Genomic DNA, 27,935 nt, shown 5'->3' on the forward strand with positions numbered 1-27,935 from the left:
ATTCGAACAATTTTGACTAACCAACCTAAACTACACGGGTGGGTTAAGGTTTTTGAAAAACCAAAATTTCAAATTTTTCGAGAGCGGAAACTTTTTTGGTCTATTCAACCCATCGGATCGAAAGATATTGTTCAGAACCCTATTCTACTTTTAAGATTATTATGAAAATTAAGACAATTTGACTTTTATTACTGATGTTATAGCGTTGTGATTTGAGAATATTTAATATTTGTATTCTATTCGATTATAATTATTAATGTGACATATCTTGTGGATAAATATAAAATTTTAAATTAATTAGACTGTGAATGGTTTCGTCATATAGCCAACTTGACCCACACTAAATATTCGAACCCAAGCCAACATACTAAAAATAGAGGGTTCCAACATACTAAAAATAGAAGGTTAAGTTGGGTTGTGAATGGTTTCTTCATATAGTCAACCAGACCAATTCTTGGGTTGTGAACGGTTTCTTCATATAGTCAACCAGACCAACACTAAATTTTGAATTCTCTAACTTAATCCAATAACCAACAACACAAAAACTGAACCCAAGCCAACATACTAAAAATAGAGGGTTAAGTTGGGTTGTGAACGACATAGCCAACCCGACTAACACTAAATTTTGAATTCTCTAACCCAATTCAGTCAGGGTCTACGAGCATTCTTGCATACACAATCGACCAGGTTTGACCATTTAAATAAAAGAGAAAAAAGAAAAAAAAAAAAAATCAAAGCTTAAAGAAAACACAAAATACACACTATCTTGATTGCTCTATCTCTCTCAATTATGAAGCAATAAGCAAATTATCCCCAAAAAAAATACAAAAAATGGGTCTTTCTCAGCCCCATCCCCATGTCCCTGATGTTGATGTCCTCTAATAGATTGAATAACAATCAGGGGAAGAACAAATGAAGAACAATTCGTTGTGTTCTTGTTTGTTAGGGATTGCGTTTTGGATTAGCCCTCCACGTTGAAATCAAATGGGGGCGGCCCACTTGGAGCTTCCGCTCTGTTCATCAATGGCGTGTGCCCAATCGCCATTCCTTCTCTTTGTTTTAAATATCCATCTCTGAGGGCCACTCCGCCCGACACCCCCTCCTTCAATCTTGCTAGTTGGATTTGGTGGCCAACCATTCACCCTCTTGAAAAGCACTTCCGAAAACCCATGTGGGGTTTTGTTTTGAAGATAAACGGTTGATTTTGATGATCTCTTCTTCTCTATTTTGAGCTTTTTGTTTATGTTTTTGAAGTTAGGCCAACGATTTTGGCGTGTTTTTGAACTGTTTGATTATTGATTTCACTTGTAATCAAAGTTAGGAAATCTTCTTGGGTTTTTCTCGTAGATTTCTTGAATATCTGGTGACCCTCTGCTACCCACTTCACCTTCCTGTTTTCTTCTTTTCCAACCATTTTTGTTGCTCCGTTTGCTTCTATATACGCTTTGCTTCCAATTCATTGTTGGTTATGAGATGCCCTTTGAAGGGTTCTTACTGAATTGGCAGTTTTGGGCTTGCCCGGCAGGTGTTTGATGTTTTGCCTCAATGAATACTTGAAGTTTTGATATGAGAATTTCATGAGTTTGAATTGTTTGCTTTTGTCCCAAAGTGGGTTCCGTTTCTCTTTCAATCATTAGGAGCAAAACTTGTGTGATTTTGGTCGTCTTTGTGCTAGAACTGGCCCTTCAGTCTTAGTTATCCTTTCATGAGAACTATTCCCTGTTCTTCTTTGTTCATGTTTCCAAAACTTTCCATGTTCGTGTAGCTTGTTGTCTTGTTCTTGATAAGGAGCCTGGTTGATTCTAGTTTGAAAGGGTTGTTTTGCAATGATTCATTCTGGTTTCTTCCTTTCGGGTCCATCGCTTAATTCTGATGCTACTACGTCTTTCATATCGATTCCGGTGTCTGGAGGTGATGGCGTTATGGCGTTGGATGCCATCCCCCCTTCTTTCTGGGTTAGAACAGCCATGAAAGTATCTAGAGCCAGATGGTTCATTTTCTTGAGAAGAGTTTTCCATTACCAAAACGGATCGAGATCTGATCTCGGGCCAAATCCTTTCGATTCGGATTCGTGGATGGTGATGGAACTTGTAGCCCTGTTATTTCAGCTAATCATCTCAGTGATTACTCTTGCCATTTCACAGACTGAGAGGCCAGTTTGGCCTATGAGATTGTGGATAGGGGGTTATGATCTTGGCTGTGTTCTTAGCTTATTGGTTCTCTATGGCCGCCATCGGTATCGTTATCGAATCCAGGGAGATGGGAGCAGTCTTTCAGATATCGAACACGAACAGCAGAGGAGTAATGAATCATCAAGGTAATCATCATCAACATGCTAATGTCCTCTTAATTGATTTTGAGCTGGAATCGTAACCATGAAATGTACTTTATTACCTCTAATCTGACTTTTGTTGAACATAATTCAGGTACTCACATTTGATGAACAGATGTCGCACGTCTCTTGATCTTTTCTTCGCGATATGGTTCGTAATGGGCAATCTTTGGGTCCTCGATTCTCGCTTCGCCTCGTTCGAAAGAGCTCCCAAGCTACATCTACTATGCAGCTTCCTGCTAGTTTGGAATGTCATCTGCTACTCTTTCCCATTCATTCTGTTTCTGCTGCTTTGTTGCTGTGTGCCATTGATTAGTAGCCTTATAGGATATAACATTAACATGGGATCAACCGAAAAAGGAGCGTTGGACGATCAAATCTCCCAGCTACCTTTCTGGAGATACCGAGCAGTCCACGCCGACATCAACCCCGAAAGTCGACCTGATAACAGCCATACAGGACTTCCAAAAGACGACCCAGTAAGTAATCTTTCTTTTCCTGGTATAGGAAGCACTACAGAAGGAAACTCGAAAAGAACCGTTTCGTTTACGAGCGATCAGGAACTAAAATACTTCCGTTTGCCTTCGATTTTTCAGGAATGTTGCATTTGCCTTGCAAAGTACATAGACAAGGAAGAAGTGAGACAGTTACCTTGTTCCCATGTGTTTCATCTCAAGTGTGTAGATAAGTGGCTTGCTATTGCATCTTCATGCCCCCTCTGTAAGCAACAACTTCAGAGATAAGAGAGCCAAGAAAGCAGCCGTTGATGAAATTCGGGGGAAAAACGGAACCGGTCACTATACTGGGGGTTCGAGTACCGTTGAAAAGACCAAAGGAACGGGGGGAATGACTGCCTGTAATAATGCACAGACTAATACGAGCCGACCAGAAGAAGCAAGTCTTAGATTACCGAATCTTGGACACAATCTTCTTAGAGAGAGCCCCTTGCCTCGCCTTTTCTCGTTTAGATTAGAGTCTCACATGGTTAGGTTACTTGAGTGAGTTCTAGTGCTCACCAGTTACCTAAATATACTGAAATACTGAATGATACATATAGCAAGAAATTGATGCCTTATCTGTAGATATTATGAGCTAATGAATACAAACCAAGTGTGCTTTTTCCCACTTTATGCCTCGAACTTGTTTGATACACCTATGAACCGTCTCCCCGTCCCCGTCTCCGTCCCCATCCCTGACATGATTAGCTGTGTAAAATTTGTTTGGAAAAAACTTGCAGGAAAACGAAGAAAACTCGAAGAAACGAGTACTGTGAGATCCAACATCGGTTGGAGAGAAGAATGTAGGATTCCTTATAAGAGTGTAGAAACCTCTCCCTAATAGACGCGTTTTAAAACCGTGAGGCTGACAGCGATATGTAACGGGCCAAAGCGGACAATATCTGCTAGCGGTGGGCTTGAGTTGTTACAAATGGTATTAGAGCCAGACACTGAGCTGTGTGCCAGTGAGGACGCTGACCCCTATGGTGAGTGACCCATATCAGTTGGAGAGGAGAACAAAACATTCTTGGTAAGTGTGTAGAAACCTCTCCCTAATAGACGCGTTTAAAATCGTAAGGTTGATGACGAGATGTAACGGGCCAAAGTAGATAATATCTGTTAGTGGTGGGCTTCACTGAGCGGTGTGACAGTGAGGACGCTGACCCTTGTGGTGAGTGACCCACATCAATTGGAGAGGAGAATGAAGCATTCTTTATAAGGATATGGAAACCTCTCCCTAGCAGACGTGTTTTAAAATCGTGAGGCTGATAGCAATACGTAACAGGCCAAAGCATATAATTTCTACTAGCGGTAGACTTGAGTTGTTCCAAGTACGAAGATTCCCTTACTCCCACTCTCCTTTGATTAAAGATTCTAGTTTCCCCCTCATACTCGGTTTCATATAGGCCTTTCTAGGGGTTATTTCGTGGCACCAAAACTCGTTCTCGACTACGAGAAGTTCTTTCCTTTAGTCTCAAACTTAGTACCTGAATACCAAAATTTAACGACTTCAACACTACTTTATTTATGTTAAGTTCAATAATATTATCGAACGTGTTCATATGAATCATATTTATTTTCTCGAGATAACTCCGAGCATTCAACTAATTGAAACATCAAATGAACGTTGTTATACGAAAACGATATCTTATCTTGTGAGTAGCCACCCTCTCCTTCTCTCCTACCTTCAAAACATAGATTTATCAACTAAGTTAAATAGGCAAGCAGTCAATATCAAGAACACCTTTTTTTTATTATTATTAAATTTTAATTAAAAAAAGGGATTTTCGTAGAAGAAAATGATTTCCGACCATTCAAATAATTGTATTTAAATTCGTAATAATTACAATATTTAATCTACCGACTTGTAATTATGAGTTGTTGAAAACATTTTTTTTTTTATTAAAAATAGTCTCAAATTAGGTATAATTTCATAAATTAAAAGCTAAGTTAGATCAATTAGCATACTTTATAAACAAATAATATATATTATATATATATATAAATCTGGATCAAGACGGTGGATTGTGAATCCACCATGTTAGATAAACACGACTCTCCACAATGGTATGATATTGTCCACTTTCAGCAGTGGACCCTCGAACAAAGTACACCTCCCCTTAATCGAGGCGCAGTGGACCCTCGAACAAAGTACACCTCCCCTTAATCGAGGCTTGACTCGTGGGACTTTTATCCAACACCTCCCCTCGAACAAAGTACACCCCCCTTAATCAAGGCTCGACTAGCCTCGACTTCTTTTTCTTTTGGAGTCCTTTGTTCGACATTTAGGGCTTCCCCAAAGTGTCTCATACCAATGAAGATAGTATTCTTTGATTATAAACTCACGATCAGTCCCTAAATTAGCCCATGTGGGACTTTCATCCAACACAACACGTGTTTCTAATATGAATTCGTGCCTGTAGTCTTACTAGTATGACTTGAAGAGAAGACAAGCAGCTCATCTCCCCGAAGGATGAACCACTAGAAGGTATATTTAAGTTAAAATTCTCTTCAGGGTCTCACACAACTTATTTGACTAACTCGGTGACCTACCCTTCTTTTTTCTTGGCTATAACCCCAAAGAATTGGGATATATATCTATACACACATACGTACACGTACGTACATACATACATACATATATATATATATATATATATATATATATATATATATATATATATATATTTTTTTTTTTTTAAAAAGTATATTTTAAATTAAAAAATAGTAATAAATTTTTAATAAAGAAAAGCAGTTGAGAAAGATGGAGGAATTGGGGTTTTGACAGTTGAACGAAACGGTCGATTGTTGGGGGTTTGCTTGCTTTGTTAACAAAAAGCTGCAACAAAGTTTGGCCAATCCAATCCAATCCAATCCTTGACGCCACCATTCTCAAACCTCCGATTCATTCCCTTTCAATCGAAGTTACCCACTTCCCCTTCGTTTTCTCTTCTTGATCCTCAGTCCCCATCTCTTCCATTTCACCTTCCTCTCCTTTTCTCCACCATTTCCGACAGCTCCCCTTCGCCCATTTCCTTCTATTTACACTTCCATGTCCCCTTTTCCCTCTTTCTTTCCCATTTTCCCCAATGCCTTTGACCCTTATCCAATTTACCCATTAAAACCCAACTGGGTCTTCCTCGTCGGTGGGTCTCTGTGTTTTTTTTTTGTTTTTTTTTTCCCCTTTTGTTCTGATCTGTTTTGGGTGATGAACTGATGATGTTTATGTTTATAGATTGCTTTCCAGGTTTGATCTGGACTGCCACGGTTGAGAAGCTCGGGCGGGTGGATTTCGAGTAAGTGTTTTGATTTTGTGCACGATAGGTGTTTGATGATTTGCCTGGCTGAGTAATCGTATGGTTTTGGCTTGGAATTTTTATGAATTTGAAAGGATAATTGGTGGGTTGTTTGGTTCATTCATTTTGGGAGAAAGTTCTGTGGTTTTGACTGCATGATTGTCAAGTTGGGTCTTGAATCTCCATGAAAGCACTTTGTTTTCTATGTTTGTGTTTGAGTCCAAGCTGTTTTTATGTGTTGTACTAGATAAGGAAAGGTTGTTTGTCTCCATGATCAATTCTGGGGAGTAAGTGTTTTGATTTTGTGCACGGTTGGTGTTTGATGATCTGCCTAGCTGAGTGATCGTATGGTTTTGGCTTGGAATTTTCATGAATTTGAATAGATAATTGGTGGGTTGTTTTGTTCATTCATTGTGGGAGAATGTTCTGTGGTTCTGGTTGTCATGATTGTCAAGTTGGCTCTTGAATCTCCATGAAAGCACTTGTTTTCTATGTTTGTGCTGAGTCCGAGCTGTTTTTTTGTGTTGTACTAGATAAGGAAAGGTCGTTTTCAATGATCAATTCTGGTTATTTCATTTCGGGGCCTTCGTGTAACTACAATGGCACTGCTTCCTTTATCTCGAATTCGTTGGTGGAAGAAGATGGTGCAGGTGCAGATGTTAGAGATGACAATTCTGTTTCTCTCCCTGCATCTTTCTGGGTTAGGGTAGCAATGAGGGTGTCTAGAGCCAGGTGGTTCATTTTCTTACGAAGAGTATTTCACTACCAGAATGGATCGAGATCAGATCTCGGGTCCGATCCTTTCAATTCTAGCTCGTGGATGGCTATGGAACTGATAGCTATGGTGTTTCAGCTGGCCATCACTGTGTTTTTTCTCGCCATTTCAGAGACAGAGAAGCCTGTTTGGCCTATGAGACTGTGGATAGTTGGTTACGATCTTGGCTGCATTCTTAGCTTGTTGCTTCTCTACGGACGATATTGGCACGTTTATTTAATGCGTGGAGAGCGCGTTGGCCTTCCCGACATCGAGCAGCGGAGGAGCAGTCAAGCATCAAGGTATTCCTTAACATGCTACTTTCTCTATATTAGAGTGGATAAAGCAGCTGATGGAGGATAAACAAGGTCTACTTTCTCTCTAGTATAAGAAATTTAGAATCATTTAGAAGTTGGCTGAAAGTACAACAGAAAAATGCTGGCTTTTCTTGCTCGGTCTAAAAAGGAATCACGAACCTCCACATGGTATGATATTGTCCACTTTGAGCATAAGCTCTCGTGACTTTTCTTTGGGCTTCCCCAGAAGACCAAATACTAATGGAGATGTATTCCTTACTTATAAACCCATGATGATCGTTCCCTAAATTAGCCAATGTGGGACTCCCTCCCAACCATCCTCAACCATTGAAACTGACTCATTTAGAATGTGGATGCAAAATTTGCAACTCTTATCTACAACTCCTGTTCAATACGATGTGCAGGAGCTTGCGCTTGATGAACAAATGTCGGTCGTCTCTTGAACTTTTCTTTGCCATATGGTTCGTAATGGGTAACGTTTGGATTGTCGATTCTCGCTTCGGTTCTTTCCAAAGAGCTCCCAAGCTTCATCTGCTATGCGTCTTCCTGTTAGTTTGGAATGCCATCTGCTACTCTTTTCCATTCATACTTTTTCTGCTGCTATGTTGCTGTGTGCCATTGATTAGTAGCCTTCTAGGGTATAACATTAACATGGCATCGACCGACAAAGGCGCATCCGATGATCAGATATCCGAGCTACCTTGCTGGAGATATAAAGCAAGCTCAAAGCAACCTGATAGTAACAACAAAGGACTTCCAAAGGAGGATCCAGTAAGTGAAGCATATAATATATACTTGCAATGAAGAATTGGACTGAGTTTGTTTGTTTTCCTTTGCTGTTCTTGTAGGAATGTTGCATTTGCTTAGTGAAATACAGAGATGAAGAAGAAGTAAGAGAGTTGCCTTGTTCGCATTTGTTCCATCTCAAGTGTGTAGATAAGTGGCTATCGATCACATCTTCCTGCCCTCTCTGTAAGCAAAAACTTCAAAGATAAAAATCACTTCAAATTCTGTTCTTTTTTGTTCCCACACATGAATTAGTTGAATTCATAGGCCCATAAGAACAGAATTCTGCTGCTTCCACTGCTTTTAAGTTGTGAGAACTTTCATGGATTGCAGTGTCTACATGTCTGTCTATGTGTATGTATGTATAGTATTTGTTTGTTTTACCGACACGTAGAATGGTTATCGTCCATGCTCATGCTTGTCTGGACTTTGCTTCATTGTGTCATTGTTGTCCACCACTTTGCTATTTTTTTTAGTTCAATAACACGTGAGATGAGATTATTTCATTTCTCTTTTTAACTGAGAGAGAAGGAAAAAGAAAGAAGAAGAGTTAAAGATATTAAAAAAAAGGGGAAAAGTGACGGTAGATGGCCGTGGAAGCCATAGAAGGAGTAGAGATAGTTACGAGTGTTAAGTTATAGAGTCTGCTACTTATTTAGTTTCTGAATTTTCGATATTATTCATACTAAAGTTATCAACATAAACCTCTAACCAATTGATGTATAATATATATATAGTCAGCTTTTTGGTACCCAAATCAGGTAAAGGGTCAAATTTAGCTTCTAAAACAAACCATAGAACTACTTGCATGTGAAGGAAATTAATAGGCTTTGAGTGCACTAATCTCCGATATCGTAAAGATGTCACGGATCGTTAAGTTGATGTTAACATGACTCATTATCGACTTAGTTACGAGAAGCTTATAACATCCACAGAAATTCATCCAAATGATAGATCAACTTTGGCTAAAAATTGTTGATGCGAGGCACGGTACTTTCCTACTACACAGTTTGGAGGGATGTATGTTGATTATGATGAAGAGTTGTAATGAAATGGTGAATAAAACGGTAATGAGTTGATGTTTAAGGTATCAATATGATAATCACTTTGATTCTCAATCATGTTCGATTTTTGGTTGGAAACTATTTTCGGAATTTCTTTATGGTTTGAAAGTTGATAGTTGAATTTGAATTTAAAGACGAAACTAAATTTATCAGAGTTGTTTTGACCAAAATATAAAAACTTGGAATAAATTATTTTCTTGGTTTTTAGGATTTGGAGTTTGTGTCAATTTAGTTCATACGTCTAAAATCGAACAATCAGGTTCTCAACGTTTAGAAAATGCTCGGTTTGGGTCACTCACTTATTGAAATTGTTAAATTGGTATAGGAAAGTTGGCGTGACCATTTATAAAATAATAATAGTACCATTAATTTTTTTTTTTTAAAAAAAGTCTATAATTTTGGATCGTATCGTACCTATAAGTACTTAGACTCAAAATAGTTTTCAGACTTCGAATTCCTGTCTTGTCGCTTTATATATACATCAAAACTAATCCACCACTGGCCGATATTGTCTCCTTTGTGAACTTCCCCTCAAAGTTTTAAAACAAGGTTTCTATACTCTTGTAAATAATGTTTCGTTTCCCTCTTTGATCAACGTGAGATGTCACAATCCACTCATTGGTGCCCAATGTCCTTGCTTGGTGGTGTATCTCAGTCTGATACCATTTGTAACGATATTGTCCTTTGTCCTATTTGGACTTTCCCTTCCAGACTTCCCCTCGAAGTTTTAAAACGATCGGTTAGGGAGAGGTAGGTTTTCACACTCTTCCCTCTCCAACCAATACGAGATCTCACATAGACACAACTAATTTATCATATAAAAATTCTCAAAAAATCCTTACCAAAACAAATGGGGGTGAGGACAAGGAATGCTTTCCCGACTCCACGTTGTAGCTGTAGCTGTGCCGACTCGGGATGCTACTCATGAGCTGGGAGAAACGGATGGTAGAGACATGATTAGAATCCATGTCGAACTATTTTCGTGGCGTCTATTCTAACCCTAAAAAAAAAAATATTATTATTAAAAGGGAAAAAAAAAAAGAAAAAAAAAGAAATAAGCATGGAAAGCTAAAAATAAACCAAAGGTTGTGATTGAGCAAACAGCAAAAGTTGAGGGGTTGAGTACCAATGTCAAAATGTGCTTGCATTTCTCCAAGAACAGAACTCTTCTTCTTCTTCTTCTTCTTCTTCTTCTTCTTCTTCTTCCACAGATTCACAAACCCTAATTCCATTTCCATCAGAAAATTCAATCCATGGATCATAAACCAGATCACAAGGCTCCGAGGCCCATCGACAGAAACAACCCCAATCACCACCACAAAACGCAATTCACAGACTTCGATCTAGAGGATTTTAAGCAAGGCACTAACCTGCTCGCCTCTTCGCCGTCCCGATCACTGGCGCCCAAGGCCCCTTCCTCCGCCAAGGCCAGTTGTCTCTGCTCTCCCACCACTCACATCGGCTCCTTCCGCTGCCGCCACCACCGCCATACCGGCATGCTCCGCGGCCGATCCGTTGGCTCCAATCTCTCTGAGTTGGCTCATAAATCCACTGACCTTATGACATCCTATTCGCCTTGAATCGTTTTCCCAGGGTTTGTTCGTGTTCGTCCTTCGATGATTCTGTATTCGGAAATGAAATTACCAACAAACAATAACTTACTTTCCGAAGAATAAGTTCATACAATCCTCTTTTGTATTGTTTCTCATTCTTTTATTTGTATTGAATGTTCTAATAAATTCGCCGATTTCTAACTTCGATCTTGTTTTTACGCATTTTAGAAACAAAAACAAGTTTCTGAGAGCAATAAGATCATTCACCATTTTGTAATTACCTCATCCTGGTCGAGATTCATACCTTGGATATCTTCGCCAAGAACATTGATGAATCTTTACCTAGATTTCTCGGTCATGATCTTCGCCGTGAAGATTACTGTGAACAAAACCCTAAGCCATTGGATGAAACTCATAGTTCATCTCCGTCGATCTTTTGTTTCCTCAAACTCAAGCTTAAGTAATCATCCACAAACATAACCTTCACAAACAAAAATCAAGAACAAAACGAAGAATCAAAACCTTCAACTATACTCAGAAGAAGCCATTTTTCATGGAGAGCGATCGGGGGCGATTCGACATTTTGGACGCTCAAGAACCTTCGAGCTTCTGTAATACTCCTCCGCGATTTATATACTTTTAATATAAATGTTGTTGATGCATCTTAAAGCCCAATGGACCACTTACATTATTTTATAATATTTTGATTATTAATATAAATAAATAAATATGTTTTTTAATGCTCAAATTGACACTCGATATTGGATTCCTACCTTCTAATCTTCTCGCTAGCACACCGCTTGATGTTTCCCTCTTCAACCTATGTGGAATCTCAAAATTCACTTTCATTGGGGGCTCAATGTAGTCGTCGGCACACTGCCCGATGTTTTGCTTCATTCCCCTCTCCAACTGAGGTGGGATCTCACAATCCACCCAAACCGACTCTCATTGGGGGCTCAACGTAGTCGTCGGCACACTGCCCGGTGTTTTGCTTCATTCCCCTCTCCAACTGAGGTGGGATCTCACAATCCACCCAAACCGACTCTCATTGGGGGCTCAACGTAGTCGTCGGCACACTGCCCGGTGTTTTGCTTCATTCCCCTCTCCAACTGAGGTGGGATCTCACAATCCACCCAAACCGACTCTCATTGGGGGCTTTGGGGGCTCAACGTAGTCGTCGGCACACCGCCTGGTGTCTTGCTTCATTCCCCTCTCCAACCGAGGTGGGGTTTCACAATCCGCCCAAATCGACTCTTATTGGGGGCTCAGTGTAGTCACGGGCATATCGACGAATGTTTGGTTCTGATACCATTTGTAACAGCATAAGCCCACTACTAGCAGATATTATTTTCTTAGAGCTTTTACACACTTATAAGAAATGTTTTGTTCCCCTCCCCGACCGAGGTGAGATCTCACAATCCACCCAAATCGACTTTCATTGGGGCTCAGCATGTCGCAGGCACATCGACTAGTGTCTAGTTCTGATACCATTTGTAATAGCAGAAGCCCACTGCCAGCAGATATTATTTTCTTAGGACTTCTACACACTTTTTATTCCGCTCTTCAAGTAAGATTCAAAATTATAGTATGCCCCCGATCTTACCTAAATTCCTACGTTGCCTTGCCTTCCATCTTATACCTAAGTGTCAATTTATTCATAAAAGAGTATATTGTAATATTAAAATTTAGCTTTTCAAAAGATATATCCTAAGGGGACACTCTATTAACCCGATTCATCTGTCCCACCTCATAGTAGAAGTGTACATTCAACCCGACAACCTAGACCAACCCAGCTCGAACTATAAGGGTTGTGGGTTGAGTTAAGTTCATTTTTCTAAATCCGAACTGACTCGATTAACTTTTTTTCGAGGCTCATAGACATTTCTATTAACTTTTTGGGTTAGCCTTTTGGGTTGAGTTAAGTTCATTTTTCTAAATCCAAACTGACTTGATTAACTTTTTTACGAGTGTCAGATATCTCTATTAACTTTTCGCAGACAGAGGAGGAGAGAGAATAAAAAAAAGAAGATTTATTTTATTTTTTAATATTAAAAATCAATAATAAAAAAAAAAAAAAAAAAAAAAAGAAATAATGAACTGAAATTAGGCTAACAAAAAGAATGTAAGTTGAGCCCTAAAGCAGCTTACAGCACAAACTATCCAGAGAGGAATAAATGACAATTTGATTGAACAAATCAATCAGCAAAATTGTAGACTTTGTCATCTTCCTCTCCACAATCTCCCTTCCTTCCCTACCCTAACAACAAGTTAGCTATACAATGCCAACAACACCTACTACTTCACATTTCATTTTAATCCTAACTTCCCAACAAAATCACTAAACTACGGACATAAACATCGCTTCACTTCCTTGGTTTTGTCCACGACGTTTCCGAGGTGTTAACGTTACCATAATACACCTGCTTCGTTGACTCGTCCCAATATGCCTGAAAAAACGCGATGTTGCAAAAAGAAACTCAGTAAGATAACTATCTGGTTCTACTAAACAAGTTCGAGATTAGACAACACGAAAGTAAAAAACTATTGTACAAGACGCGCCTCTAAAAACGGATGTGTACAGTTTGATTTTCATCGTGAGGGACTTGGTTCTACTAAAGCAAGTTCTAGATTAGACAACAACTTTGATGAAGGATTCAGATGAGAGGCTTAAAGGTATTGAAAAAGCAAAAGGAAAATCAAAAGTTATTGTACAAGACGCCTCTAACAACGGACGTGTTTAGTTCGATTTTCATCACGAGGGACTTGGTTCTACTAAAGCAAGTTCTAGACTAGACAACAACGTTGATGAATGATTCAGATGTGAGTGCTTAAAGGTATTGAAAAAGCAAAAGGAAAATCAAAAGCTATTGTACAAGACGCCTCTAACAACAGATGTGTTTAGTTCGATTTTCATCACGAGGGACTTGGTTCTACTAAAGCAAGTTCTAGACTAGACAACAACGTTGATGAATGATTCAGATGAGAGCGCTTAAAGGTATTGAAAAGGCAAAAGGAAAATCAAAAGCTATTGTACAAGACGCCTCTAAAAGACGAATGTGTTCAGTTCGATTTTCATCACAAGGGGCTTGAAGGCCACGCTCCATTCTACTTTGTAATTTCAGTTCATCGTTTCTATAAGGGAAATTACCTGCCATCCTGAGGGGAGATCTTTTGCGATTTCTGCTAGGTCGGGCTGCTGCTGGTTTCCATCTGTGGATGCTTCAGCAGGGGATTGAGTAACGTCACTCGATGATTGCGCTCTCCTTCGCTTTACCCGCTCACGCCTAGAAAATGTAGCAAGCAGAGCTCAAAACCATAGTCCAAAAACGAGTCCTTGAACTCGAACCAGTTTAGTTTGCACAATTGGTTGGAGTTCAAACTCGAAGAGGCACAAAGTGCAAGAGGGATTTCGAGAATATGATAATTTACGAGGCAAATGAAGGACTAAGGAATTGTATTTTTTCATTTGAGCTTCATACCAATCACCGCCAAGAGGCTGAAAGTTGGCGTTTTCTTTTGCATCTCCACTGGCAATTTGCTGTGCATGCCATTCCTGCATCAAAAACATTGGTAAGAACCCAGCACAGATGCAGTAAATTAAATTATCAAATGTATTCTGTTGTATTGTAACCTTTATTTCTCTTTCTCGTTTCCTCTCGAGAATCTCGTAAGCGTTTTCTGGTTCTTCCTCGTCTTCTTCCAGTTCTTCCTTCGCTGCCTTCCACTGATCAATCAAAATGAATAAACAGAAATGATTCATCAGGCATGAAAAATATAACTTTATGGCATCCCATACAGAAAGACCAGGAGAGCGTGAGGTAATATATCTATGGAGCCGAAAGTGTAACAGCCCAAGACCACCGCTAGCAAATATTATCCTCTGTGGACTTTCCCTCAAAGTTTTAAAACGCGTCTACAATGGAGAGGGTCTAGCCCTATTCCGACCAGTGCCTCGTACCATCTAGTGACTGGTTCTGATACCACTAATAACAGCTCAAGCCCACCGCTAGCAAATATTGTTCTCTTTGAACTTTTCCTTCGAGGGCTTCCCCTCAAGATTTTAAAACGCGTCTACTAGGGAGACATTTCTCCACCCTTAAAAAGAATGCTTTGTTCCCCTCTCTAACCGATGTGGGATCTCACAGAAAGGCACAAGACGTACCTTGTCCAACAAACTTGAAACTTTCTTATTCGATCTCAAGGACGGAGCAACCGCAACTGTCCGCTTTTTACTGCGCAGAGCTGCATAGAAAAAAAAACAGCAACAGAACATTAGAGCAGATGCCGTATTGAGAGGCCACTTTTAAGTGAAGAGCTAAGATTATAGCATGAACATCTCAGTAGAAGAGTTAAACTGCACTACACTAACGGTTTGAGCTCACAGAAAAATGTTAATTTACTCGCAACAGGGTTGATGGATACCTAATAAAATTAATAAACTGTACCCAACAAATGCGCCTAAATCCTAGGCCATTGAACACACTATAACGGCCCAAGCCCACCACTAGCAAATATTGTCCTTTTTGAGCTTTCCCCTTCGGGCTTCCCCTTAAGGTTTTGCTAGGGAGAGGTTTCCACACCCTTATAAAGAATGCATCGTTCTCCTCCCCAACCGATATGGGATCTCACAATCCACCCCCTTCGGGGTTTGCTAGCATACCACCCCGCGTCCACCCCCTTTCCGGGCTCAACCTCCTTGTTGGCACATCACCCCGTGTCGTCCCATGTGTAATAGCCCAAGCCCACCGCTAGCAGATATTGTCCTCTTTGGGCTTTCTTTTTCGGACTCCCGCTTAAAAGTTTTTAAAAAGCATCTGTTAGAGAGAAGTTTTCACACCCTTACAAAGAATGTTTCGTTCTCCTACCCAACTTAGGTGGGATCTCACAATTTTCCTCCCCTAGTTCCAACCTCTTTTGAGAAAGCTATCTAGATTAACATTCCACTCATATTTAGCTCCTTGCAAAAACATCACGATTAAAATGACATAACTGCTAAAATATCATACCTTTTGGTTGAACCTTGGAAGTTGCAGTTGTATTAGCAACAGCCGAAGGATCAGTAACGGCATTACTTGTTGGCGGAACATCGTTAGTTGGGGAGACTGAAGTAGATACTCGGACAGAGGCTTTCGTGTCTCCACACCCCTTGTCAATTTCATCAGCGGCAGAAGCAGTATTCATACTTGCAGTATCAGAAGATCCATAATGAAAAGTGAAAGAAGGATCAAAACTCACAGATGCAGAATCAACATGCAACTGAGACGACCCAGCAGTACTAAAGACGGGAAGAGAAGACGTTGCGTTTTGAAGAATACCATAACCTTCAGGCACAACACCATTTACAACTAGGGGAGCAGAACCCGTATGCGAATTGGGAACTGCCTCATAGCAAAATGGTGCTTGAGCCAATACAACGTTACACGCTTCTGGATGTCCGTAAAACTCTGCACTAGGTACAACTTCAGGGACAGGATGTGCATAATACTGAATACTAGAATCAGGATAAGACACTTGATATGGTTCAGTGTAACAAACAGGCTGCCCAAGTTGGGTATAAGATGGAGGCATAGGATATAATGGTTCAGCTGGTTCATCAGGTGGGGGTGGAGGAACATCTTCATTATCAGGTGGTGGTGGGGGAATCCATTCTTCATCCGCTGGTGGTGGCGGTGGTGCTACACTGCCATCCTCGTGCCCCATGTATGCAAAGCCAGAAGAAAGATTTGGCTGGGCTTGTTGATCTGGCTGAAGTGGTTGCTCAAATGAAGTAAACGACTTAGCATTGTACATATCTGGTGTACCAGCCACCGTCAAGCTACCTGCAAAACCGGCATCTTCAACTTCCATATCCACCTCCATGTCAACATCTTCCACAGAATGTTCACTCTTGGAAGCCATTTCATCAATTGCAATTTCACTTGCATGCTCAATCACACTAGTAGAGTTCCCCTTAGACGGTGAAATATTTTCTCCATTTGCAATGATAGTCAAAGAAGCAGAATCAGTAGGCAAATGGGAATGCTCCAAAGCAGAAACACCACTATTTTCCATTCTCGCAACATCAGACGCAACATCCGACCTTCCCTGAAATTTCTCGTCTCTTACAATGTTTGGACTATCAGTAGTCTTGGCTTCATCCAATTGCGACGATACAACAGCATTCTGATAAATTTCTTTGTTAATGTCATCTTCAATCTGTTTAAGTTTCCTTGCCAAGTGTTCCCAGAATGGAAGCAACGATGCCTTATACGGCATCAGCGACTCCAAATCTGAAAGTCTAACCTGAGTTTCCAATATGTACTTTAATGTCCATTCATGACCCCCAGACCTGAAGTTAATGTTTAAGCCATCAATACAAGAATGTCACGTAAAACCAGAAGTCCATTCTCAATGCTAACATAAGAAGTCAAGAATAAAATTGAGAAATGAATATACATAACACTAAATATATCCCGCCACAACTAGATTGAAAAATAATTTGTTCATAAACACGGTATTAAACTTTTCGGGAGAAAAACCAATGGTTTAGAGGGATAACATTAGAAAGGTTCAATTGGAGTCATGTAGGTTATACATAAAATAATATACAATAATCAAGAAGAAAGGGATGCATGAGCACAAGATGATTTAAGACAAATTATATCACTGCTAAATTTAAAGGTTTAAGTTTTCTAAGGTTTCCTACTGCATTTGGTTCCTCTTTTCGCCCGTGTCCTTGTATCAAAATGACATCCACAAAACCTTCATAATCAAGAAAAAGTTGGGCAAGAAGACAAGGCTTAGGCCTATTCCTCACTGGATTCAATTGAGAACTGACAGCACCATAAGGTGCAATACCAAGCATAGGCACTGGTGCCATCTGAAACTCGGTTTCTTATGGAAAACGGTCAGGTTTTTCTTTTGGTTAGTGTTTGACAGATCTATAAGGTGATCGAAGTGATTGTTTCCCTAAGGCTTACAAGCCAAATGGAAAGGCGATCAAAGTGATTGCCCAAGTGAAGAAGCTCAACATCATTTGAACAAGAACTAAATGCTGAATGAAGTTGTGAATAGCTAATAATATTCAATTGAGGTGAAAAAGTCAAATCTTACTTCTGTAATGATTTTAATCTCTCTAACAAGCTCGAACTCCAGTTCAGAAGATGTGAAGGAAGATCCAACCCTGATTTCTGTTCTTCATTAGTCACCGCGTAATCAGCATAGATCTCAGAAGCAGCTTTTGCTATATTCACATTATTTGAACAAGTACTGAAGGCAGCATAGCTTTGGTCAACCTCGGAACCCTGACTTGCAGTAACTGGAACGCCGTTCTTGTAACCTTCAATTTGATCGTTCACTTTAGGCTCATATTTTAAAATTTTTAATAATTATAAAGCATTGTGATTAGCAGACCACTCACCTGTGCTTTCTGCTGAAAAAGCATCTAACCTCCCACCATTAGAGAAGCCAGAATCCTGTTTAAATACTGTAACGTTCTCTGGAAATTGAGTCGGAGAAGTTATAACATCGGTGGCTGATAGAGTAGGCTGAGTCTGAGCCAAAACGACGTCAGGAACTTCCCATGAAGTTTCCCCAGTTTCAACATTCCAGTAATAATAATTATGGCTCTCCTCATGCATGACAACTCTCCATCCTGAAATAACATCCCCTGATACTTGTACAATAGATGTGGCTGGTACAGATGTTTGAACCAGATCAGTTTCCTTGCTTAAATATCCCAAGTTATTGGTGTCAGTTTTTGCTTCATCTTTGCTCTCCAGGTTCTCAAAAAATTCAGCAGAACCTCGCTCGGGTTCCTCTTGAACAGCCTTTTCAGCAATGATGTCTTCACCGACATTTGCCTCCACTTTCTCACATCCCTCAGCAGGAAAGGCAGCAACCTGGAATCAAGGACAACAAGAAAAAAAGAAAAAATATTATTAAGAATAGAAGCAAACTTCGTTAACATGCACAAAAGTGTCATTCGAGGCTTGTTTGGTAAAACATATGAAATGCCTTATGACTGTATAAAAAATTTTGCTTCAAATTAGGATCAAACCTAAATTCTCGTTTTCAAGATTTTGCCATCGAAAATATTTTCAGCTTACCATAACAAACAGCACCAAAATCAGCTAAGCAACAAATACCTCAATACTTGCAGAAGTATTACAGTCTAATCATTTATAACATGAATTAGGCTTCAACCCACATTTTATTAGAATTTAAGGCAGAATTAATACATTCTCTGGGGGAGGGGAATTGAATCACTAATAAATACTCTCACAAGAGCTAACCCGAAATGAATGAACGTAGAATATCAAATCAAGCTTATTCAAGTTCTAATCCTGATCAGCAATTCAGAAAATAAAAGAAAGAAAGATACCTCGTCATTGCAGTCAGGTAACAACGCATCTTGTCCATCATGATCTGAATTTTTATTCGAGTCCTCATCAACTTCCTCATCAACTTCATCATCACTATATTGCTCCAGTAACAGCAAGGGATTTTGTGCTTGTTGACCTGAAAATAAAAACACTTCCACATCAAATATATCCAAAACCATATCTCTTAGCAGCACGTCAAAGAATTCCCTGAAAATTTCATGAATATCACAAGGTGTTAGAAACATGAAATTTTCAAATTTAAAACAGTGCAATTCAACGTGAACATTGAAGGTGTTTGCATCACATCAACCTGTTACACATCCAAGGACAAATGTCAGTGATAACCAAAAATGAAAAGACAGAGACATACGAACCGATGAAAAATTTTCCCTGTCGAAATCTCCAAAAAGAGCATAATGATTGAGAGTCATTCACATGTTCATTGTGGCAGTGGCCCCGACCTGACCTGATCTGATTATTGGTGTCCCAAAGACCACAGTCACCCTATAGACTGAAAACAAATTCTGGGGGCAAATAACACAAAGTCTTGTACATAAAGTTTGAAATATCCACCATTATAATGTGAAGCACTCATATCCCCTTTACATAGTCCTTTTGAAGAACACTGATAGAACCCACCTGAGGAGGATGCTGATTTAGGTAACTTGGTTGTCTGTCTTGAATCTATATCCCCTCCAACTTCTTCATGTGCATCAGAGCCATCTAAATCTCCTAGACAAAGAATAACATATCCCCCATTAAAATACAGACACCTTATATTAACGATCTCCGAAGCTGCTATCGAGTATATTAGTGTCACCCAAGATCATATATTAAGGAAACAACTAATATAAAGAGAAATATCACTAACCCTTGAAAGAATTTCTGATAAAAAAAAATTTTAAAAATGAATAAATACTTTTCATTTTACCCTTCTCAGATTGAATCAATGAAACTCCAATACAAACTAATGTAAATTTCTTTGATGCATTCATAGATATACTTTTTCCTTTTAGTAATCATATAAACCACTTTTGATCTCAAATAATGACCAAACTAATACTCATATGCATAACATTTATGTTTATTGAAGACTGGATATAGCCAAAAGTAAGAATTTAAAGAAGAAAGCGGGATGAACAATTAGGATGTAATGTGTTGATTACAATATCAAGTAAACAAAGTTACATATCAAAGACCAGAGCAGCATTGTATTAATCACAACATAAAGCCAATGAAAACTCGTGCCATGACTGAACAAAATTAAGAACTGAAACAAACAAAAAGAACCACCTCACAAACTCACGAAAGAACAGAAAAAATATGTTTACACATAACATTCAAACAATCCCCCATGCCCTAATCAACCGAGTGAGCATTAATTCCAAACAGATAGAAGACCAACTCAATTGAGTTAAGAAAACTAGCCACCAGGAGATCAAAATTCACTGCTTCCATTACAAAATAAACAAATTGAAAATGGAAAAGAACATTCAACAGAAACTAACACAACCCTACATGAAGAAACAAACAAATTCCCAACACAATCAAATTAGCAACAAACAAATAAACATATATCGACAAGCGCTATAACACAAAGGGGAGAACAAAAAAACGGGAAACTACCAGAGGGCTCGGCGAATAGATCAAGCTTGACACGGCGACCGGCGTTGCTGAGAGCTGCACGGCGACGCTCTCTTCTCTTTCCCATAGCAAGAAGAATAAAAAGAAAGTGAAGGGATTCAGTGGATTGTGGGATGAATACAGGGATCCGGTGGATTGAATCGGCGTTGATTTCACGACCGAAGATCCGAATGGAGGAGAAGAGAGACGGCGTTGATTTCTGGCTCGACGACGGCCCAGTTCACTTGGGCGAATTAGGTCTAGGTTGTTGCAAATCGATTCTCCGTAATCTAAACTGCTAAGCTTCTGAAGATCTTAAACAAAAGTTCTTGAAGATCTTAAACAACAGATTTGTCGATCGATTCTGCACTTCTTATAGGGATTTTGTGTCCTTTTTGTCGTTTCGGTTTGAATTCTACACCTTTGTAAAATCGATTTCTGTCTATTTTTGTAACGATGATAAATTAATAAAAATACCGTTTTTCGCTTTTATCTCAACAAAATTTTAATAATATTCTTATTTTTTTTTTATTTTTATTTTTTTTTATGTTAGATGAGAATATTTAATGTTTTGTTTAAAAAATACTTTTTATATTTCTTGACGCATTTTATAAATTTTCAAAAGTAATATTAATATTTTTATATATTTAGAAAAAAAATTTTGACGATAATTTATAAAGGGTACAGTTAGATGATTTTCATCCATATATTGATTATAAAAACGTTTTAAAATTTTATTTATAAAAATTAATGAAATTGATACTACGAATATTTTTAAATTTTTTTAAAAAATTTTAAAATTTTTAATCAATTTTTAAATTTAAGAGTATTTTTTAAATCAATAATTAAACTATTGGAAAGTTTATGGATATTTTTTTTAAATATAATTTTTATTAATTTAACCGAAATACTTTAGTTTAAAATTTTTAATTATATACTAAATTTTTAAAAGAATAAAAAATATTATTAAACTTGAAACCATTTTTTAAAAATACCCAAAAAAAATTTAATTTTTATTAATAATATATTTAATTTTTTAAATTTTTTTTAAAATATTCCTATTATTATATGGAGGAATCTATAATTATACCCCATTTATAAAAATTAAAGTTAAATAGATAATTTTTAAATATAATACTAATTATTTTTTAAATTGTTAAAAAAAAGTTAGAAAAATATTTAGGATATTATTTAAATTTTAAATTAAAATTATATTTTTTTTATTGATTTAGATGTAATTTAATTAATTTAGCCTTAAAAAAAAAAAAAAAAAAAAAAACTTCTCCAACGTTCTTCGTCATAAAATTCACCATAGAACCCTCTCCTTTTCTTCCTCATCCATTAACGTCATCATCTTCACAACTTTTCAGGCTGTGCCATGGGAGTTCTCTCGTTCTGGAGCTTGTTTTGCTCTCCTTCCGCCGTCAAATTTTCTAGGTATGCTCTTCCATGGCCGAATTTCTTTACTCCATTCGGATTCTGTTGAATTTTGTGTTTCTCTACACAGTAGTAGGTTTCCCTTTGCGTTTTGTAGCATTCATTGAAATATACTTTAGGTGTCCTGTGTTAAAATTTTATGTTGTGACTACGTGAGATCCGACGTTGGTTGGGGAGGAGAACGAAACATCTTTACAAGGGTGTGGAAACCTCTCCCTAGCAAACGCATTTTAGAGGGGAAGCCCGAAAGGGAAAGCTCAAAGAGGACAATATTTACTAGCGGTGAGCTTGGGCCGTTACAAATGGTATAAGAGCCAGTCACCTGGCGATGTGCTAGTGAGGAGGCAGAGCCCTGAAGGGGGTGGACATGAGGTGATGTGCTAGCGAGGAGGCAGAGCCTTGAAGGGGGTGGACATGAGGCGATGTGCTAGGAGGAAGCTGGAAGGGGGTGGATTTGGCTGGGGTCCCACATTGATTGGAGAAAGGAACGAGTGTCATTGAGGACGCTGGGCTCCGAAGGGGGGTGGATTTGGTTGGGGTCCCACATTGATTGGGAGAAAGGAGCGAGTGTCATCGAGGACGCTGGGTCCCGAAGGGGGGTGGATTGTGAGACCCCACATTGGTTGGAGAGGGGAACGAAGCATTCCTTAGAAGGATGTGGAAACCTCTCTATAGTAAACACATTTTAAAACCTTGAGGGGAAGTCCATAAGGGAAAGCTCAAAGAGGACAATATTTGCTAGTGGCGGGATTAGACTATTACACTATTTTTCTTAAAATTTCGACCCGTGTCAAAATATAAGTCATAACATCTCTCTCCTCCATTCAATCAGGATGATTGTTTAATGTTTCAACCTGTTCTTCAATCCAAGAGCTTCAAACCTTAAATTCTGAGAATAGATATCTATATCAAACGATACTCGTTTCTTGACAGCTTATGAATGGATGTTCTTGTAGTTTCCACAAAACCATTTGCATGGCTGATGAAGTATCCATATCCAAGCATCATACGGTCAATCACTTAGACATTTTTTCTGTCAAACGATTTCCAAGAAGGCTGTTCGCGCAGTTCATTGGTTGGTATCCGATCTTGTTATATGCAAATCCTAGTTTCGGTGCACCGATGATCGACGTGCAAGAACCGGAAATAGTTCGGTATGTATTTCATTTGTAACTTTTTTCTTGAAATGTTCATATCATTTTCTTAACATCACAATGAAGAGGGCTGCATGACCATCCATCAAAAGTACTTCACATGTTCTCATTTGGAATTGTTGTTTAAATTTTGAAGCTTTCAGGACGCTAAAGCTCGACAGTGGAGTTCGGATTCAAGGTAGAATTTCTTTGTTTAAAATCTCAAGATTTAATAAATCTTTTTGTAACGACCCAGGCCCACCGCTAGTAGATATTGTCCTCTTTGCGCTTTCCCTTTCGGGCTTCCCCTCAAGGCTTTAAAACACGTCTACTAGGGGAAGGTTTCCACACCTTTATAGAGGATGTTTTGTTCTCCTCTCCAACCAATGTAGGACATCACAATCCACCCCCCTTCGGGGCCCAGCGTCCTCGCTAGCACTCATTCCTTTCTCCAATCGATGTGAGACCACCATCAAATCCACCCCCTTTAGGGCCCAGCGTCCTTAATAGCACACCACCTCGTGTCTATCCCCCTTCGGGAAACAGCGAGAAAGCTGGCAATTCATCCGGTGTCTGGCTCTGATACCATTTGTAACGACCCAGGCCCACCGCTAGCAGATATTGTCCTCTTTGGGCTTTCCCTTTCGGGCTTCCCCTCAAGGCTTTAAAACGCGTCTGCTAGGGGAAGGTTTCCACACGCTTATAAAGGGTGTTTTGTTCTCCTCCCCAACCAATGTGGGACATCACAAGTGTTTATAGATGAACATGTTTGGTTGTAACATAGCAGGCTCGTTTTATGGCGTTTTAAATATGGTATAGATTTAGTTCCTTCTTCATACTGATTGTGATGAAAACTACATTATTTGTGTTCAATGATTGTTCTATATAATTCTTGAATATGAAAACAAATAAGGTCTATGATTAATGATTTCACTGTAGTAACATTTTTAGTTCCAATTAATAGAAGTTCTTGAGGGAGATGGAGCAGAAGCACATGAAGGAGACTTGGTGGAGTTCAATTATGTCTGCAGGCGTTCAAATGGATATTTCGTTCATAGGTAATGTATTTTTCTGGTGTTTTAGCTACTAACTATGCAAATTTGTTTATGGTTGGAGAGGGAACGAAGCATTCCTTGTAAGTGTGTGGAAAACTCTCCCTAGCAGACGCGTTTTAAAAACCTTGAGGCGAAGCTCGAAAAGGAAAGTCCAAAGAGGACAATATCTACTAGCGGTGGGCTTGGGCTGTTGCAAATGGTATTAGAGCTAGACACCGAGCGGTGTGCCAGCAAGGATGTTGGGCCCCCAAGGGGGTAGGGATTGTGAGATTCTACATTGGTTGGAGAGGGGAACGAAACATTTCTTATATGAGTGTGGAAACCTCTCTCTAGTAGACCCGTTTTAAAAACTTTGAGGCGATACCCGAAAAGGAAAGTCTAAAGGGGACAATATCTACTAGTGGTGGGCTTGAGCTGTTACAAATGGTATCAGAGCCAGACACCGAGCGGTGTGCCAGTGGGGACACTGGGTCCCCAAGGGGGTGGATTATGAGATCTCACATTGGTTGGAGAGAGAACGAAACATTTCTTATAAGGGTGTGGAAACCTCTCCCTAGCAAACGCGTTTTAAAACCTCGAGGAGAAGCCTGAAAGGAAGTTACAATGTAATCCATAAAGTACAAGGACTAAATTGTTACCATTGCCTCCGTTATCATATTCATGGTGAGATCTCACATTGGTTGGAGAGGAGAACGAAACATTTCTTTAAAGGTGTGGAAACCTCTCCCTAGCAAACGCGTTTTAAAAACCTCGAGGGGAAGCCTAAAAGGAAGTAACAATGTAATGTAATCCATGAAGTACAAGGACTAAATCGTTCCCATTGCCTCTGTTATCATATTCACAGTACGATAGATCAATTCAGCGGAGAAAGCACACCAGTAATCCTGCCTTTGAAACAAAACCAGGTAATCTCTTCTTTTACATCAGTTCTTCGAGAAAACTATGGGGGCGATAAACGTTCGATAATTTTGAATAGATATTAATTATGGTCGTTCTATTTTTTGATGTGCAATGATCTGTTTACGAGTGTGTAATTGTCGATAGCGGATAGCTTCAGTTTATGCAGCCTATCACTAGAACTTTGCTGGTTTTGTTTATGCAGCCTATCACTAGAACTTTGCTGGTTTTGTTTATGCAGCCTATCACTAGAACTTCGCTGGTTTTTGGAAGATCCTCTGTTAGTTAGCTTGTATAATCTTCTCTTTTTAACAAACGCTTAGGTTGCTCGATCAGCTTTCGGGTTTTGTATCATTCAATGATCGGATCAGCTTTCGAGTATTGGCGTTTATTACTGATATTTGTTTCTTACAGATAATAGAGGGCTTGAAAGAGGTTCTGGTTGGCATGAGAGTTGGAGGTATTGTATGGATATTCAATCATCTTTACTCAGTTTGTTCTTATGCTTATCAAGCTGTTCATGGCTTTTATTATGCAGAAACCTCTTCAACTTCTTTGGATTAGCCTTGTATTTTAGGTTTCTATTGTCTTAACTTCTACCTTTTATGTCGCTTCGTTGCTTCACGACTTACGGCTGAAATAGGAAACGAGAAACATAAACGTTACTAGACCACCTTTAATCTTACGCATCTGTTAATGGGATATTTCTCATATGTGAGATCCCACGTCGGGTGGAATGAGAAATGAAGCATTCCTTATAAGGGTGCGGAAACCTTTGCCTAACAGACGCGTTTTAAAACCGTGAGGTTGATTGCGATACGTAACGGGTCAAAATGGACAATATTTGCTAGACGTGGGCTTGAGTTGTTACAAATGGTATTAGAGTCATACACGGGGCAGTGTGTCAGTGAGGACGCTGGGCCTCCAAGGGGGTTAATTGTGAGATCTCATATCGATTGGAGAGGGGAACGCAACATTCCTTATAAGGGTGTGAAAACCTCTACCTAGCAGGGGCGTTTTAAAACCGTGAGGCTGACGACGATACGTAACAGGCCAAAATAGACATATCTGCTAGCGGTGGGCTTGGACTGTTACAAATGGTATCAGAGTCAAATATCAGGCGGTGTGACAGCGAGGACACGTTAGGCCCCCAAGAGGGGTGGATTGTGAGATCCCACATCAGTTGGAGAGGGGAACGAAGCATTCTTATGTGGAAACCTCTGCCTAGTAGACACGTTTTAAAACCGTCAAGGAGGTCCTTTTCTTTCTTCAGACCGACGACTCGCTTGGCTGTATGGGCAGGTTGCCCCTCGCTGCTGCGTTCTGTTAGGCCATGGATTATAGGAACAAATATAGTTGAATGAGACAGCAAGCGGGTTACACGTTCCACTGTGCCAAGATGTGAGGTGCAGGTGGTGATGATCACCCCGAGGTATGCGCAGGAGCCCTTCACATGCACTCCAGGACCTGCCAACGCTCATGAGGCGATACGTAACGGGCTAAAAGGACAATATTTGTTAACGATAGGCTTGTGGTGTTACAAATGGTATCAAAGTCAGACACCGAGCGGTGTGCCAGTGTAGACACAGAGTCCCCAAAGGGGATGGCTTGTGAGATCCTACATCGGTTGGTGAGGGGAACGAAACATTACTTATAAGGGTGTGGAAATCTTTACCAAGCAGACACGTTTTAAAACTGTGTACCTAACGGCGATACATAACGGATCAAAACGGACCATAGTTTCATTCGTGAAGAACAAAGTTCACCCTCTATTGGAGTGTCATTTTTCCTTTTAACACATGCGTTTATTATTTGTTATCAGGGAAAAGAAGAGCACTTATCCCTCCCTCTGTGGGTTACATAAATGAGAATTTGAACCCAATTCCTGAAGAGGTAAAGCAAAGTTCTTTCTCTAATCTTTCTTTTACTAGCATTAACATCATAGATTATCCATCTTAATCACTTGTTTTGGTCGTATTATTTCTTAAGCACGACAACGTTGCTCGATAAAATTAAGTCCGCTTTGTTGCAGTTTGGTCCTCGACGTAGTCTTTTATCGCATCGGAACGAGCCCTTGATATTTGAGGTACAACTTTTGAAAGTTCAATGAGTATCATTCTCCGTCGATATCGACTTAAAAAGTTCATTCAATGAGTGTTGATATTTGAAAATATGAGTAGAAAGTTCATTCATGGCGGGCTCACATCATCGTTATGTGGTGTGTCCTTTGCCATTATTCGGCTATAGTACTTCGACTGTAATCAAAGGCTGAAAGAACGTGTAATTGCTATTAAAAGATGGAAACGTTGATATTTTCTTTTTTGTATCTGAAAAGAACCTACTGTCGATGATCAGAGCTTTGACTTTCTATGTTATTAGTAAAGTACAAGAGCGTTCTAGCAGGCTTGCTACCTTATTATTATTCCGAACTTGACACCCATCAAATCATTGGTGCGGGGTGCTCCCGTTGGCCTAATTACACGTGTTTTTGTAGCTTTGACCACATACTAAGGTTGCTAAATTGCATGGGACACTTCGAGTTATGGTTTGAGCTGTTTGTTTGTAAAAATATACGGTTTAAAACTTTAATGTTAAATGAAATTAACAAAATTATACAAGCTTTGTCATTTTTTGGGGAAAATAAGGTTTAGAATCTAATCTCGTGTTTGATTTTCGGTTAATGGTGTTTTTTTAGAAAAAATTAGTATAACTGTAAAGTGTTGCATTATTTTATGTAAATTGTAAGTCTCGATAAATTTTTAAATATGCATCCAATTATGGTTAAAAACTAACTAGACGTGTTCGTTTAATCTTTCATGTTGTGGTCC

At 39.2% G+C, this 27,935-nt stretch overlaps 4 protein-coding genes, 1 long non-coding RNA gene and 1 pseudogene across 12 annotated transcripts; 4 read left to right on the top strand and 2 right to left on the bottom strand.

Moving 5' to 3' along the window:
* Positions 1 to 759: 759 nt before the first annotated feature.
* LOC111797563 (E3 ubiquitin-protein ligase At1g63170) lies at positions 760 to 3,457 on the top strand. Its single transcript, XM_023680608.2, has 3 exons — positions 760 to 2,317; positions 2,427 to 2,811; positions 2,929 to 3,457. The coding sequence occupies exons 1-3, from the start codon at positions 1,827 to 1,829 to the stop codon at positions 3,073 to 3,075; spliced, it is 1,023 nt and encodes a 340-aa protein (XP_023536376.2). The 5' UTR covers positions 760 to 1,826; the 3' UTR covers positions 3,076 to 3,457.
* A 2,141-nt stretch (positions 3,458 to 5,598) lies between these two features.
* On the top strand, positions 5,599 to 8,419 carry LOC111796535 (E3 ubiquitin-protein ligase At4g11680). 2 transcript variants are annotated; one of them, XM_023679194.2, is made up of 5 exons: positions 5,599 to 5,975; positions 6,065 to 6,125; positions 6,659 to 7,181; positions 7,601 to 7,967; positions 8,045 to 8,419. In XM_023679194.2, the coding sequence occupies exons 3-5, from the start codon at positions 6,679 to 6,681 to the stop codon at positions 8,189 to 8,191; spliced, it is 1,017 nt and encodes a 338-aa protein (XP_023534962.1). In that variant the 5' UTR covers positions 5,599 to 5,975; positions 6,065 to 6,125; positions 6,659 to 6,678; the 3' UTR covers positions 8,192 to 8,419. The 2 variants fall into 2 exon arrangements, with proteins under 2 accessions (XP_023534962.1, XP_023534961.1); XM_023679193.2 differs by lacking the exon at positions 5,599 to 5,975 and having other exon boundaries at positions 5,984 to 6,125.
* A 983-nt stretch (positions 8,420 to 9,402) lies between these two features.
* Positions 9,403 to 11,240, bottom strand: LOC111796507 (uncharacterized). 2 transcript variants are annotated; one of them, XR_015421516.1, is made up of 4 exons: positions 10,904 to 11,240; positions 10,417 to 10,668; positions 10,173 to 10,268; positions 9,403 to 9,975 (listed from the first exon to the last, which is right to left on the bottom strand). It is a non-coding gene; the product is annotated as an uncharacterized LOC111796507 (long non-coding RNA). The 2 variants fall into 2 exon arrangements; XR_002815363.2 differs by having other exon boundaries at positions 9,403 to 10,046.
* A 1,440-nt stretch (positions 11,241 to 12,680) lies between these two features.
* LOC111796870 (uncharacterized) lies at positions 12,681 to 21,042 on the bottom strand. Its single transcript, XM_023679657.2, has 11 exons — positions 20,589 to 21,042; positions 19,602 to 19,694; positions 18,962 to 19,098; positions 17,999 to 18,479; positions 17,692 to 17,917; positions 15,606 to 16,927; positions 14,762 to 14,841; positions 14,231 to 14,323; positions 14,079 to 14,152; positions 13,748 to 13,883; positions 12,681 to 13,046 (listed from the first exon to the last, which is right to left on the bottom strand). Exons 1-11 carry the CDS (start codon positions 20,671 to 20,673, stop codon positions 12,963 to 12,965), a joined length of 2,811 nt encoding a protein of 936 aa, XP_023535425.2. The 5' UTR covers positions 20,674 to 21,042; the 3' UTR covers positions 12,681 to 12,962.
* On the top strand, positions 16,937 to 17,685 carry LOC147792192 (large ribosomal subunit protein eL39z/eL39x pseudogene; annotated as a pseudogene).
* An 823-nt stretch (positions 21,043 to 21,865) lies between the features above and the next one.
* On the top strand, positions 21,866 to 27,509 carry LOC111796470 (FKBP-like peptidyl-prolyl cis-trans isomerase family protein). Of its 6 annotated transcripts, none has more exons than XM_023679096.2 (8): positions 21,866 to 22,022; positions 22,979 to 23,176; positions 23,320 to 23,354; positions 24,120 to 24,213; positions 25,055 to 25,115; positions 25,522 to 25,567; positions 26,930 to 27,000; positions 27,097 to 27,509. In XM_023679096.2, the coding sequence occupies exons 1-8, from the start codon at positions 21,964 to 21,966 to the stop codon at positions 27,115 to 27,117; spliced, it is 585 nt and encodes a 194-aa protein (XP_023534864.2). In that variant the 5' UTR covers positions 21,866 to 21,963; the 3' UTR covers positions 27,118 to 27,509. The 6 variants fall into 6 exon arrangements, 5 of the variants coding, with proteins under 5 accessions (XP_023534864.2, XP_023534862.2, XP_023534865.2 ...); XM_023679094.2 differs by having other exon boundaries at positions 27,140 to 27,509; XM_023679095.2 differs by having other exon boundaries at positions 21,877 to 22,022; positions 22,956 to 23,176; positions 27,140 to 27,509.
* The last annotated feature ends 426 nt before the right edge of the window (positions 27,510 to 27,935 follow it).

The sequence above is a fragment of the Cucurbita pepo genome, chromosome 6 (genome assembly GCF_057944985.1).
Source record: "Cucurbita pepo subsp. pepo isolate OVF chromosome 6, ASM5794498v1, whole genome shotgun sequence".
NCBI lineage: Eukaryota > Viridiplantae > Streptophyta > Magnoliopsida > Cucurbitales > Cucurbitaceae > Cucurbita > Cucurbita pepo.

Excerpts from the sequence above, each read along its gene's own strand:
- LOC111797563 (XM_023680608.2), top strand. The coding sequence starts at position 1,827 with ATGATTCATTCTGGTTTCTTCCTTTCGGGTCCATCGCTTAATTCTGAT. Across the intron at positions 2,318-2,426 it reads AGGAGTAATGAATCATCAAG|GTACTCACATTTGATGAACA; the intron begins GTAATCATCATC and ends AACATAATTCAG. Across the intron at positions 2,812-2,928 it reads GACTTCCAAAAGACGACCCA|GAATGTTGCATTTGCCTTGC; the intron begins GTAAGTAATCTT and ends TCGATTTTTCAG.
- LOC111796535 (XM_023679194.2), top strand. The coding sequence starts at position 6,679 with ATGATCAATTCTGGTTATTTCATTTCGGGGCCTTCGTGTAACTACAAT. Across the intron at positions 7,182-7,600 it reads AGGAGCAGTCAAGCATCAAG|GAGCTTGCGCTTGATGAACA; the intron begins GTATTCCTTAAC and ends TACGATGTGCAG. Across the intron at positions 7,968-8,044 it reads GACTTCCAAAGGAGGATCCA|GAATGTTGCATTTGCTTAGT; the intron begins GTAAGTGAAGCA and ends CTGTTCTTGTAG.
- LOC111796870 (XM_023679657.2), bottom strand. The coding sequence starts at position 20,673 with ATGGGAAAGAGAAGAGAGCGTCGCCGTGCAGCTCTCAGCAACGCCGGT. Across the intron at positions 16,928-17,691 it reads AGATTAAAATCATTACAGAA|GTCTGGGGGTCATGAATGGA; the intron begins GTAAGATTTGAC and ends CATTAACTTCAG. Across the intron at positions 13,884-14,078 it reads CAGCCTCTTGGCGGTGATTG|GCGTGAGCGGGTAAAGCGAA; the intron begins GTATGAAGCTCA and ends TACATTTTCTAG.
- LOC111796470 (XM_023679094.2), top strand. The coding sequence starts at position 21,964 with ATGGGAGTTCTCTCGTTCTGGAGCTTGTTTTGCTCTCCTTCCGCCGTC. Across the intron at positions 23,355-24,119 it reads CAGTGGAGTTCGGATTCAAG|AAGTTCTTGAGGGAGATGGA; the intron begins GTAGAATTTCTT and ends TCCAATTAATAG. Across the intron at positions 25,116-25,521 it reads TGCCTTTGAAACAAAACCAG|ATAATAGAGGGCTTGAAAGA; the intron begins GTAATCTCTTCT and ends TGTTTCTTACAG.